At 53.2% G+C, this 13756-nt stretch overlaps 1 protein-coding gene across 6 annotated transcripts in view; it reads left to right on the top strand.

The window, feature by feature from the left end:
- Positions 1 to 2655: 2655 nt before the first annotated feature.
- Positions 2656 to 13756, top strand: part of FOXP4 (forkhead box P4) — a 51437-nt gene continuing 40336 nt past the window's right edge. For 4 of the 6 annotated variants that reach the window (XM_039854857.1, XM_039854855.1, XM_039854856.1 and 1 more), the window contains exon 1: positions 2656 to 3303. In XM_039854857.1, the coding sequence (XP_039710791.1) occupies positions 2671 to 3303 (633 nt within the window). In that variant the 5' untranslated portion in view covers positions 2656 to 2670. The remainder of the gene's footprint in view (positions 3304 to 13756) is intronic. The other 2 variants (XM_039854860.1, XM_039854858.1) reach the window with 1 other exon arrangement.

The raw sequence follows: 13756 nt of genomic DNA, 5'->3' as shown, positions 1-13756 counted from the left end.
TGTATGCATGATTTGCAGTTTTGTGAGGTCGATATTCCTCATTTTTAGGTGAGGAAACTGGAGCTCACAAAAGGCAAAATGAGCATTTATGGAAAGCACTACATGAACAGGTCACGGAGCTAGACTTTGATCATGCTTTTTCATGCTGTCCTCCCAACCACCCTAGGAAGCATCCTTCCAGTTTTGTAGATGAGGAAACTGAGGCTCAGACCTCATGGAACTTGCCCAGGTAACACAGCTGGTGAGAGAGGCTGCCTCAGTCCAGCCCCCTGTGCTCTTTAACCATGTCCTCCTAGGCCAGGCCATGGGCCCTGGTTCCTGCCACAGCCACAGCTCCTTGCCCTGGACCCTTTGAAGGAACAAGGACAGAAAGGGGACCCTCCTGCCTGTTCCCAGTCACTCTGCCTCAGGAGCCAAGGGCTAATCTTTTGAACCTGTTCACAGAGTTCCTGCACCAGAAGGAAGGCCTTTGGCTTGCCTGCTTTGATTTTGGGATGTTTGTTTTGTCTCTTTCTTTTTTGAAGCCTTGTTTTTTCACTAAAATGCCCTTTAGGTGAAGACAAGACAGGGTCTTTTGCCTCCCTTGGGCTCCCCGCCACCCTGACCCACTGTGAGTCACAGGGTGCTGGGAAGTGAGCTGGCCTGGAGAAGAGGAGTAAACTGAAATGAGAGCCAAAGCATTTCCCAGGAAATCCGTTTGGGCAAGTAGGCCCACGTGTGAGGTACAGAGAGGGCTGCCGCAGGAAGGTGGTGGAAAAGGACTCAGTGGCTATGAGAACCAGCCAGAAAAGAGCTTGAGAAGCCCATTGGAGGTCTCTTATTTCACCTCCCCCTGCAGAAATTTTTTTTTTTTTTTTTTTAAATCAGAAGTCCCAGTTCTTACTCCTCCTGGAGCCTCTGTAAGAAGGATGGGGAGGAGGCCTTGGCCCAACTGGGCTTACATTACACGGGGACCTGGCAACTTTAAGCCTAGCCCAGGCCTGTCCGCACACCCTGACTCTCACTAGAGCTGGCTCTCCATAGAAGATAAATCAGACCACAAGACCAAGTGTTTCATACTCTTTCTCAGGTAACCCACAAGCAGGCTGTGCTGCTTTAAAGATCTCCATGAGCTCCTCCCCATCCTCAATGAACTGGCTGTAGTTGGAATCCTGCTTCCTCACTTACCATCTGTGTAAGCCTGGAAAAGTGACTTCATCTTTCTGTGCCTGTTTCTGTCTTTGAAAAATGGAGAGAATAGTACTATCCACCTCATGGAGTTATTGTGCAGACAAAATGAATCCTATGCCTGGCGTGTGCTGACTCCAACATTACCTGTTATTTTATTCTTATTGCTACTGCTACCGCTATTGCTATACTGGAAAGGACACTTTCTAATAATAGTCTCCAAATAAACGGCACTTTTTTTTTGATAGTGTGAATCCTCTCTCCCAATAATTTCATACCTAGATATCTGAAAGTCTCCAGCAAGACCTAAGTATGCCTGTGACACCCACCCAGGAGGGCAAATACATAGGATCTGGACCTGGACAGGCATCATTAACATTACAACTACTTTGGGCTATTTGCGCCCACAGAGAAGAAATAGAATACGTGATGGAGCCTTTCTGGAGACTCTTTTCTTCCAAGCCCCACTGGAAAGGCCTTCTCTAACAGGAAATCCTCTCTCCCCAGGCCACAGCACTGACACACCCTGAAGCACCCCCAGCTTGCATTCCACAGGAGCAACAAGTGTCTGCCCGTCTCCACCGCCTCAGGTGATATGGGTCAGGAGAGCCTTCAAAAGCCATTGTCTTCCTGCCCCCACCCCACAGTAGGGTCTTCCCTTGGTCATGGGCACTCCTTGATGATCCCTGAGGTGTCCCTTACTTCTCCCCACCCTTCACACGGCACCAGATGGGAGATGTTTGGGGTGGGGAGTGGAGGGGGGAGGGAGGACTTACTCAGATTGCCACAGGTCTCTGAGTGGGGCATCTGCTACCAGCATAACCCTCCCCCTGGGATCTTGGGCATTTCCTCATCTGGACTTCCCCCTCCCAACCCAAACGCACACCACTGCCACCACCACAATCCTCTCAGTTCTCCCGGGCAAAAGACGTTGAGTTTTGTTTACAGTCTAATTTGTCCGAATAATTGCCTCTACTCTGCACTTCGCTAGGCCGCGTGGATCTGGCTTTGGGCTCCTTCTTCGCTGGTTCGCAGAGTACTTTATGAGAAATTCCCCTTCCGGAGGCAGCGCGTGCCGGCGCTGACCGTGCATGCACAAAGCCCAGAAGGAGCCTCCCCACCTCCACTCCGTTTCAAAAACCCAACGCCAACCTCCACGCAGTGGGGAGCATGAGTGAGGCAAGGAAGGGCCCCGGCCGGACACCGGCCACTCCCTGCGCCTAGCGCAGACCGCCGGGAACCAGTGAACCGTGTGGAGCAGGGCTTGGCGGTACCTCCAGTCTCTAGAGAAGGGCGGGCTGGGGGTTTGCAAAGCGCGCTATAGGATTCGCGAGGCCAGGGTGAATTCCTGGAGGTTCTTCACCTCCCCCCACTTTCCGCAGCCCCACGTCTCTTTCCTGTGTCCCCACTTTTTTTCCCCTAAAGTTTGATCCACGTGGTCTTCTCTTGCTCCGGCCGGATGACTCTCCTGGTGAAAGTTGCTGCACCTGCTTTAGGCGAATTATGGTAGCGCTAGAAGTTGGTCTCCCCTCCCTCCGCCGCCCGCTCGCTCGCTCCCTCCCTCCGCCCTGGCTCTCCGCGCGCTCCCTCCTTCCCCTTCCACCCGCCTCTCCGCCCCCGCCCGCCCCGCCTGCGCGCCTCCCGCTCGCAGCCACTCGCAGCCCGGGCTCAGTCGCAGCCCCTTGGAGTCCGGAGCCGGCCGCCCCTGCGGACCCGACAGTGCGGCCGGCGGCCGGGACGGAGCCCCCAGCCTGCGAGGAGGGCGCGGCGCAGGCGGCGGCGGCGCGGCGGGGAGGAGCCCCGGCCGGAACCAGGGCTGGGCCGGGGGCGGGGACGCCGGGGTCCCGGAGCCCCGGAGCCGGAGCGAGCGAACCAGCGTCGCGGGAGGACCGGGAAGGAGGAGCACAACCGGAGCTAGCTGAGCTGCCCACAAAGTGCGATGCCCCGGCAGGGCTAGGGCACGCGGCGGCCGGCGCAGCGCGGAGGGAGGACGCCCCGGAGCTGCGCGGCGCTGGGCGGCGCGGAGGGGCAGCCCCTGCGGGCGGCGGCGGCGGGCCCGGGCTGCGACCCGATCGAGCCCCATGCCCCGCGCGGGCTGACGGGCCGAAGCCCGCACGGAGCGGCCGGGCCGGACAGGTAGGTGGCGAGCAGAGCCCGGGGACGCGGGTGGGGGCTGGGCCGGCGAGCAGACCAACTCCCGAGCTCGCGCACTCTCGCCCGCTCACTGGCTCACTTTGTGTTTGCAAACTGCCCGCCGGAGCCGCGCCGGGAAGAGCCGGGCCCAGGCCGGCGCACTTTGTTCCAGCCAGGGCCGGCTGCGGCGCCCTGACCCCGTGCAGCCGCGACACTCCGCCCCGGGCCCTCGCGGCCGGGAGCTGCCTTGGGAACAGGTGGGGGCTCCGGCGCGGCAGCGGGGGGAGGGGGCAGCCGGAGGTCGGCCGGGGAGGTGGGGGTTGGAAAGGCTTTCCGAGGCCCGCCCTTCCCCTAGAATCCGAGCCCCGCCCCCTCCCTGCCTGACCGCTGGGAATGGGGTGCAAGGGGGCACGACACCCCGGCCCGCCCCCAGTCAGACAAAGAATACTTCTCGGCCCAGACTTTTCTGAGCTGGGGAGGGAAGTGGGGAAGTGATTCCCCCAACCTCAGCATGTCCAGCATTCCCCAAGACGCACGGAGACAGATGGGGGGGGGGCGCGGTCCCACTCGCTGTGTAGCCTCGGTGAGGAAGGGGATTCATTTTGCTAAGTCGCACCTCAGAGGTTCCGGGAACAGTCAGTCCCTTACCCCCATCCGTGGTCAGCCTGGAGATAGAGCAGAAAACTTCTTAGGGACTTGAACGCGCCTGGAGCCGGCCCCTGTGATTTTATGCGTCAGTGCTGGAATGGGGGACTGACCTGGCCAATTCCTTTATTCACCTCATTTCGGGAGAGCCCCCATCTTACGGTGTGTTGGGGAGGGGGGGGTAGAAGAGAGTGCGGCAGCAGGGTTCGGAGGCCACCTAGAAATACTGTCTTGGAGTGACCAAGCAGAGCCTTCCCTCCTCAGACTGAAGACTAGTGTTTCCTCTGGACAGGCCCCCCCACTGACACCTCTTTGACCTGCGGTCACCCCCGCGGCGCTCCAGCCTTGCGCTCCCCAACAACAACGCCAAACTAACTTGGGCTGAGCCGGGGCAGAGCCTGTGGCGCTAGAAGGCTGGGCGACCTGGGGTTCCGGCCTCCCGGGTAAAGAGCTGTGTGATTTCGCGGGACGCGGATTCTGAGGCAGAGGCCCTAACGATTGCAGATTCCTTCTCTCCAACTGAGCGACCTCGTGAACACACCTGCGTCCCACCCGGACTCTCTAGGTTAGGGGAAGAGGATATGGGATCTCGGAGACCCTGAGCGGGTAGAGCGCCCGGCTCGTTCCATTGCACCACATCTATCTTGCAACCTCCACCTGGCGGGTTTCCTTCCCTCGCTGGGCACCTGGGGTTTAAGGCGTGTGGAGATCACCGCGTGTCTCGCACCCCAGGGCCAGTTCTCCCTGAAGGTTGACTGCGGTGTACCAGCACATTGACCGGGGAGTCTGGAGTAGGGTTGGAGATGGGGGCCCAAGAGGAGGAAGCGAGTCTGAAGCTGTCCTCCCCGCAGTTCCTTTGAAAGCCCAGGAGAATTTTGGCCAATGCGGGTTTTTACCTGAACTTCAGCATCATTATCCCCGAGTTTAAAGCACCCACGTGGATTGTCCCAGAGTAAACTGTTGTGTTTGGGATTGAGGGCCACAAGAGCACAGCTTGAGGAGCAGCTACGTTTGGAGCCTGAGGCTGAGTAGGTGTTCCTTTCTCTCACACCGAAAAAAGAAAAAGAAGCAGCGGGGTTGTCTATAGGGCCTGCAGCCAAGGGAGGGTCTAACCAGTCCCACCAAGGGAACACAGTGGGTAATGGAGACTACAACACTGAGAATTTGAACCTAGAAACTCACTTTTCTTGGAGAACAGGTACTGAACCCTGTGGACTCTGGACATTTCAAGCCCCTGACTCTCCTGGTGAGCCCCGATGGGTGCCGGGGCCCCAAAGCCGGAAGGCTGGGCTGGTGGGCCTCAGCTCAGGGAAAGGGAGCCACTTGCTTCAGACAGACCCTGCCCCCAGACAACCCCTGCCCAACCCAGACCACTGCCGGGAAGGGGAAGTCTGCAGGCTTTTTTTTTTTTAAACTTGAGAAACTTTGTCTTGTCTGGGTTTTGGGGCTATTTGTCACCTGGCAGACTGGAGGCAGGTTCAGGGAGTGGGCTGAGCACCTGGAGCAGTTCGCTTGCTTCAGGACCCCCCCAGATCTGAGCCTCTCAAAAGTAGGGCCTTGGCGGGGGATGGGGGGGGCTGTCTGCTGTCACTCCTACTCTTGTCAGTGGGCATGGTGGCATGAGGAAGAAGCAGCTCTGTGGGTCCCCCCTCCCCAAATACCCAGGATCCTACCAAGATCTGAACCTCTCCTCCTGGACCCTCTGAGCGCTTTCTTACCCTGGTGCCAGCCTTGGCACCAAGTTGGGGGAGACCACAGGAACCTTCTCTCTTGGCACTAAGTGCTGGGCTTCTGGGTGGGGTTTTCTGTCCTTCTTCCCAGGAGTTAGGGAACCCCTGAATCCTGGGGAAGGAAAGGCCTAACAGCATTGTTGTTAGGAAATGCCTGGGGCAGGGAAGGTTGGACTCAAGTTGCAAAAGGACCTGCCCCTGTTTCTTTTCTATGTAGGCGCCCTTCTTACACCTAGGCACCCCCACCCCATGTTTCCTGTGCCTTTGGCCAGAAACTTCCTTTCTGGCTTCTGGCAGGTAGGTCCCTTCTTGCCAGGACCGTGCATATCCTGCTGGGCCCCTACTCCAAACACACCTCTTCCTTAGAGGGGAGGAAGACAGGAGGACTGGTAGTGGGGGGCTTCCTTTGATCCAGTAATTTCCCAAATGTTTGCTGAGCTCCTTCTCTGCCTGGGTAGGTCCCAGGCTGGGCACTGGAGTGCCCAAGCAATGAAGGCTGGGGTCTGCTTTCCAGCCCTCACATTGTCAGAGTAGGAGAGACAGATAAGATATCACAGGTAGGGAGAAGGGTGGGAGCAGGGGTCTGTTTTAGGGAAGAGGTGTGAGGTACAAGGGAATGGAAAGGGTCATCTCCCCAAGAAGCCTTCCCTGCTCTGCAACACACGGCGAAGCTGCACTCTCTTTGCCTACATTCTAACCCACCGCTGCCCCACTGCCTTGGTGGCTTTCCTGTTTCCAGCTGTAATGCAAGCCCTCCACTCTCATCCCAAGCAGGCACAACGTCTTTACTTTTCTGGTAGCCGGAACAGCGAAAATAATCATTTCTTCCATCCGAGGAGCTCCACACAGTTTCCCTGCATGATCTTGCAACTCTCCCAGCTTCCCAGACAAAGGCAGGGCAGATACCATTTGTGATAGGATTCTGAGGCTCCATTTGCTGAAATGCCTTCCTCTGACTAGGTTCCAGAGGCAAAGTTCTGGAACCCAGGGCAAGGAACTTAGGCCTCCCTAGGGCAGAACATGGATCAGAGTGAAAAAGGCTTTGGAACTTGACATTAGTGATGAGACTCTGGGGAACTTAACTAAGCTTTTGGAACCTCAGTTTTCTTATGCATAAAGTAGGTCAAAATACCGATTTAGAGCTTGTTTGAGAGTTGAATAGGAGAGCAGATATATAGTACCTAGAACAGTGCCTTGCACATGGTTGTACTGACCACAGGGTCGCTTTTATTATGAGAGTTCCCGCACTACCAAGCCACAGATTGGACTGAATACTGGAAATGCTCGAGTATTAAACTCCATTTTATGGCGTGGGAACATGGAGCCGAAAAGGAAGAAACAACTTATCTAAGGTTCCACAGCTAGATAATGCTAGAGCATGTACTAAAATGTAGGGCTTCTAAGTCCCAGTATAACCAGTAGGGCTTGAGCCTCTGCTGGAGGGGAAGGGAAAAAGGAGGGGATAAGAGGACCTGCCAACTTTCCCCTGCCTCCCTCACAGTCTCAGGCATGGGCCACCCCTCTACCCATGACCCTGGAACATCCATTTGTCCCCTCTCCCCCCAGCCTTATAAGGTGCTCATGGAGACAAAAATGGGAGGGAGAGTTCATTAGAACACAGAAGAGGAAAAATGTCTAGCAGTACCATCTCTCTCTAAAACAGAAGATTTCTGTGGTTTGAAACCCTAGCTTATACAGCCTCGTGGAAGACAAGTCTGGCAGCCAGTCTCAGATCAGTTTGGGACCTACCCCTGGATGGATCATCTCTAAGCAGCAAAGAGAAACTTTCCTTGAGCCTGAAGGTACTGGCTCTGTCAGCACTGCCTTCTGAATTCTCCATGGAAATGCATACCTTGTTCCCTACTGCCAGTTCCACCATGCTGGGATCACAGTAGGAACCTTCTTTACTCAAACCTTGTGGCTTGCCTATGCAGTAGTCTTGTGAAATGGTACTGAGTGGGGCCCACATGGAGCCTCGCTAGACTCAGTACACCTGAGCTGCAAATCAACAGCTCTCAGCACAAAAGGTGCACATTTGGACAGGGCCACAGGGCACTGGACCATGGAGTCAGAGCTTCCTTCCACACCTCCAGGGAGCCATCTAGGCCTCTGCCTGGCTGATGCCCTCCCTCCCCCATGGGGTCTTTACCTTGCTGAGCTGTCTCTCCTTCCAGTGCAGCCCTGTACCTTTCTTCTCCCCAGCCCTGGCCATAGCATGTGACATGTGCCCCAAATCCCAGAAGTTCTGCACGCGCGCGCGCACACACACACACACACACACACACTCTATTGTCTGCCGAACTGGAGCCTCCAGAACTGGGACCTGAGGATGAGTGGCCACTGGTCATGCAAGACGGGGGTAAATGGTATTTTCTCTTCCACTTAGAGTTTCTGATGGCACCTGGGCTACCATGCAAATAGGAGTGTGAGGGAGGCGAGATGGTTGTTCTCCTCAAATATTAACAAAGTGGAGTATGTAGAATAGTGACCCTCTGGCATTTGTTCAAGGTAGGCAGAGTGAATGGGCAGAAGTGACCCCAGAATTTTTACCACAGTGAAGGAAGGAAACAAGTGATGGTGACTTAAGGGAAAGGTGGCTCAGGGAATGGACACCTGGACTCCTCTCTGTTCCACAAACATTGCAGAGCTTACTGTGTGCCTTGGCCTCATGAGGGTCCAGGTGAACAGATTTACTAAGGGGTGTCTGGCTTGCAACTCGGAAAATCAGAAATGGAGCAAGTGCCCCACCACTGATCTTTCAGATCGGTACTGGCAACTGGAGGGGGAGGCTGTGTTCTGACATTCCCTAGCCCAACGGGATGCCTACGCTTGCCCCGGAGGGCCCTGTGTGAAGGGATACTGGCAGATGGGCCGGTGAGGGGGCTTTTGTTCTTGTGTCTTCAACCCGGCGAGCTCCTTCGGATTCGGTTCCCCAGCGCCCTAGAGCCCACACTTCCAAGGCCGAAGGAAGTTGGTCCAAAAGAGGGTAGTGGTATACCTCTTTTCTTCAAGGGTTTCTTGGACAGATGTGCATCCTCGCCGTGAAAAAAAAGGGCACCGCCAGGCTGCCTAGAATTTCGGGGAGAGATTGGAATGTTGCGATTTGCAGGAGACTGAGGGAGTCGCGGCTGCTGTGAGCGCTTGGGGGCACGGGGAGCAACGCGCTGAGTGTAGATATGCTTCCTAGGTTCTCGGGGCTTTCTCATCTGTGGATGGGAGTCAGAGGGCTTGTGAACGTCGGTTGTGTTGAGGGTGCAGAGTCGATCTACTGGGAAGAATCTCTGCTTTAAGAAGGACTCCGGGATTTCCGGGAGAGCCAGGGCTACAGGTCGGACCCTAGCTGAGCCGCACTCGCTCTGGGTTGCTAGCTCAGCTAGCATTTCCCTGAGCCTCCGCCAGCGCATCAGAACGAGTGGCCAGACGCTCCTGGATTTCTGAGACCTGAACCCCAAGCTGCCGGGGCCAGGGGTCGGAGGCCCTCCGCAAGCGCGTTGAAAAAATGCCGAGGTGCAGTCAACTCCGCCCTGTGCCTAGGGCTTGGGGGTGTCTAGGGATCGCTGGACGAGGGGCGGCTCAACTGCATGGCCACAAGGAGGGTCTCCCACGCCGTGTGGTGCCCTCCTCATGCTTGGGGATGACTTGGGGTATCTGGGTCGTGGGTCTGGGGCACCAGCAAACTTCCTCATTCCCTCTGCTACCTTAGGCATGACCAGCTCCTCTCTGGGCCTCAGTTTTCCTAACTGTAGAATTAGTAAGGGAGCACCCGCACAGCACACACCCCCTTCCTGACCCCCTCTTCCCACCCAGGGTCGAGCTTCAGGCTAGAAGAGACACGATGGTCTCAGTGCACTCCCTCTTTGTTCCACCGAGTTGTGTCTGGAGCCCACTGCCTCCGCGGGCTTGGGGCAGGAGACCCCGCTTCCCAGGCAAGTCTCCTCCTTCCCAATTAGGTAGCAGAGCCTGATTAAAGGGGCACTACCCATCCCCTCCTGACCGATCCCCATCAACGAGATTTCCCTTCATCAGAATCTCACATCCTCCAGAAATTAATTTGATGCTTCTTGTTATCAATTAATTGAATCTGGTTGGTAGAAAGAGCGCAGCGAGGCCGGCTGCGGCTCGGCCCTTGTGCACTGCAGTTCCGCCCTCCCCCTCACACCAGGACTGCCTGGCCCCCTCCCCATTTCTCTTTTTCTGCCTTGCTTTAAATTTTACTTATTTTCTAATATAAAAGCACTGCTGTGGGTCCTTTTATGGAGTTGGCTTGGATGAAGACCCATGGACTGGGTACTGCCTGGGATTCACCCTTTCTGAGCTGTGCAGGGGCCAGGTATGGGGTAGGGGGGGTTTTCCTCTCTCCTGGGTCCCCTTCGGTCCCTCCTTAAATCAACAAAACCTCACCCTTTGGGAATTTGGCTCTGACCCTGACCCTCTTGTGCTGCATGAGCTGCTGGTAAGAAACTTAGAGATCAGGACTAGGAGAGGGAGGGGTAGGAACAGACTCCAAGGAGTCTCCTTGTACACACACACTCTACCTGGGGGAAGGGAACACTGAAGGACCAGGCTAGGGACCTGTCAGCCATCAAGATTTATGTGAAAGTTCTATCTTTTTTAGAAGAGGCATTTAGTAGCTGTTGCCCCTGCCAGGGCTGATCTATTAAATGTCAGGGCAGAGGGCACAGGTATGTGGTACCTACCTATGAGCTGCCCAGCAGCCAGGTCAGGCATCTGCAGAAGCAAGCCCTTAGCATTTTCAAGGACACCTGGAAGCCCAGACTGTGCTTCCTGGAAGATGGAGGAAGAAGATTCTGGAAGACATCCCAATCTGGGAGGGGATTGTGGCAGGTACTGAGTAGAACTAGGTGGTGGGCACCAGACCTTAAATGAGGAACTGTGCTTTGCCATTTCGCATACTTCCTTGTTCTGGTAGTGATATTTATTACTCTTATTTGACAGGTGAGGGACCTAGGCCCAGAGAGGTGATGTAACTTTTCCAGGGTTACACAGCTAATTGAAACCTGCCACTGGAGTGCTGGCCAGAGGGGCTGAGGTCACAAATTGACTAACTTCACCCCTTATGAGTTTTGTTGACCCACACAAAGTTTATTACAATGGTAAATTTCACATAAATATCCCCAACTGGCTTCTTTTGAAAAACCCAGTCACCGCCAACACTGAGCCGACATTTCTGTATGGTAAGGATAGACTAGGATTGAGTGCCCCCCACTTCTCACTTGGCCTCCTAGGTGACTGGCTTAGCCCCTGAGGGCACTTTGATTTAGCAACTCTGCCCTGGAGATTTCACCTCTCCTATGTGACAGGAGCTCAAGAAGACCATTAAGGACACCCTGGCCCAAATCTAATTCCCACACAGCTGCTTAAGATCCAGTGGTGATAGATAATTGTTTTTCTTTTTACCACGGAGAGAATTATAGGGTCTTGTGTCTTGAGGGGACTCTTCCAATACGAAACCAGCCCATCCCTGCCCAAGTGAGCCCCTCTAACCTGCCCCAGAACTTTTTGTTGGGAGTGGGGGAAACTTTCTTCTGAGAATGAAACCACAGATTGGGACTAGGGAAGAACTGGGTAAAAGTCACCCTTCTGAAACTTATGGAATAGAGAGAGAAATGTGGAAGGATGCTTAAGCTTGAATATTCAAATGTGGATGTGTTTTAGATTCCCCTGAGTTGGTTCAAGATCCCTGTAAATGCCACACCTAGATTATCACCTCAGAGACAGAGGGAGGGGCTAGGACAGGTCAAGGGTTGACTGGGCAGAGCAGCCAGGGCCCCAGGGAAGGCCAGACTCAGTGGTCTGGCCTAGGCTGGCTGGAGCCCCTCCTGTGCCCTCAGGAGCCCCCATGTGCCAAGGGCCTTACCAGAACCAGGCTCCAGATGGCCACTCAGGCCATGGGTGAGTAACCCCCATCCTTTAACCAACAGGCCCCCCACGAAAGACTTCACTATTTAATTAGCCATCTCTGATTAACCAAACTTGGCATTGGCTCCTCTTGCCCTCATCTTTCCCAGCTCCGAATCAATGGCTTTGATATGCTAATTAGGGAGTAATTTAATTTCAAAAGGCCGCAATTAACAAGGGTGTTGTGGACATGCTGTAGTTAAGCGGAGTAATCTAATTTGCATTAGTAACAAGCAGGGACTAATTAGAAGCTTAATTAGACACTTAGATGGCTCTTATGTTTACTTTCTTAATGAGATGGAGTGGGATCTTTGGTTCTCTTTCTTTTTTTTTTATTGTTAATTTTTCCTTTTGGTCACGGTACTGGGAAGGAGTGTTGGAGGAGGCCACCTTGCTAGAGCCTGGCGGGAGCATTTTGGGGCCAGAGCCAGTGAAAAGTGAACTGAGGGGTGGTGTTGGTGGTAAGGAAAGGTTCAGATTCCAGGGAAATTCCAGAGTGACCACCCTCAGGGCTTTGCCTCCTCAGGGATGGGATGAGAGAGGCGGGAAGAGCCAGGTTTCAGTTTGGCTCAGCCTCTTAACAACCAGGTTACCTTGTCAAGATGCAAGGCATCTTCAAAGTGTAGTTTCTTCATCTGTCAAAGTGAGTGCCAGATTGTGTAGAGAAGAGAAGAGAGGAGGGGACAGGGTATGGGAAAGGACTTTCAAGGACTCTGTGAGTAGAATGGTTATTATTAGAAATAAAATATATTTACAAATTATGTGCCTCAGCTTTACTTCCTTATGACTCAGCTCTGAAGACACCTCCTACAGGAAGCCTTCCCAGAGCACCCCTATCCCCTTTAGGCACCCATAGACCCCTACTGTCTATTTAACATAATATTTATAGAGTTTGTGAGTGTTGTGTAGAGCAGGGGTTCTCAATCCTGGCTTCATTTGAAGTTTAGAATATTCGGAAAAACTTTTAAAATCATTCATTCCTGGGTCCCACTCCACAGAGAGTCCCAATTTAATTAATCTAGAGTGGAACTTAGATATAGGTATTTTCGTTAACACTGCCAGTGTGTCTCTCTTTGTCCTCCACCTAATTATAAGCCCCCCAAAAGCAAGAGCTGTGTTTTATTCACCTGTATATGCCCAGACCCCAGTACTCAGTATCAATTGCTGGCAAAGGCCCACCACCCAGCTAAGTGCTTTGTAAACTCATCCAGATTTGACAGATCTGTAGCGTTGGATTTTGAATGCTTTGTGTGGGATCTGAGAATCTTCTGGAGAAGGAGATGAAAATGGAGGGAAATTGCTAAAAAGCTGAGGGGTTTGCAAGTCTTCTGGGACATGGGCATATTGCTGAAGGGAGGGCAAAATTAGTACAAATTTCATTACATCATTTAGGGAATAAATGTCATCAAGAGGCTTAAATATATTCAGTTCTGCCTTCTAAAGACATGTCCTAAGCAAATAGTCAGAAACGTAGTGTATTCTGTTCGCATACAGGTATTTATTGTAATGCCATAATAAAAAAAAATAGGTAACAGTCTGGATGTCCAACTCTAGGGGATTGGCTAAATAAATTCTGGAACATGCAGCCCAGTCAAGCAACTCTGTGACCACTAAAAACTGTTGCTTAAAATATTTGATGTCATGTGGAAATGGTTATGATAGTAAGTGGTGAGTGGAAAAATAGGAAAATTCAAACCATGTACAGATTATGACCCCAGTTTCACTTTTTAAACATTTATATGCCAAAAGAGAGTGAAAGTGGACTGACTGGAAGGGGTGGATCCACAAGGCTAGCTCTCTGGGTGGTAGAATTATGGGTACTAATTATTTTTTTCTTTTTTTTTTTTTCCCCAAAAATTTCTACCAAGTTGTCTTTTACTTTTATGATTAGAAAATAAAGTCATTTGAAACTTGAGAGAGAACGTAGAATAGACAGCACAGGATGGTGGCTCACCTTCCAAATCAGAGGCTTGTTTGCAGCCTTTTAGAGAGGTGTGTCCCCGCCCTACCATTTACACTAAGCTTATTAGGCCCTGAAGTTCTGTGCTAAGAGGCCTTAGATGGTCCCTAGAGTTGGAGCAGGTAGCTCCAAGGGTACCATTTAGGGAAAATGTCAGGCAGAAGTAGGAGCGGGGAGGGAAGCCTAGGATGCCAGCCTGCAA

The sequence above is a fragment of the Pteropus medius genome, unplaced genomic scaffold, assembly GCF_902729225.1.
Source record: "Pteropus medius unplaced genomic scaffold, Ma_sr-lr_union100, whole genome shotgun sequence".
Lineage (NCBI taxonomy): Eukaryota > Metazoa > Chordata > Mammalia > Chiroptera > Pteropodidae > Pteropus > Pteropus medius.
Note: the sequence above shows the minus strand (reverse complement) of the source record. Positions and strands in the feature narration are given on the sequence as shown.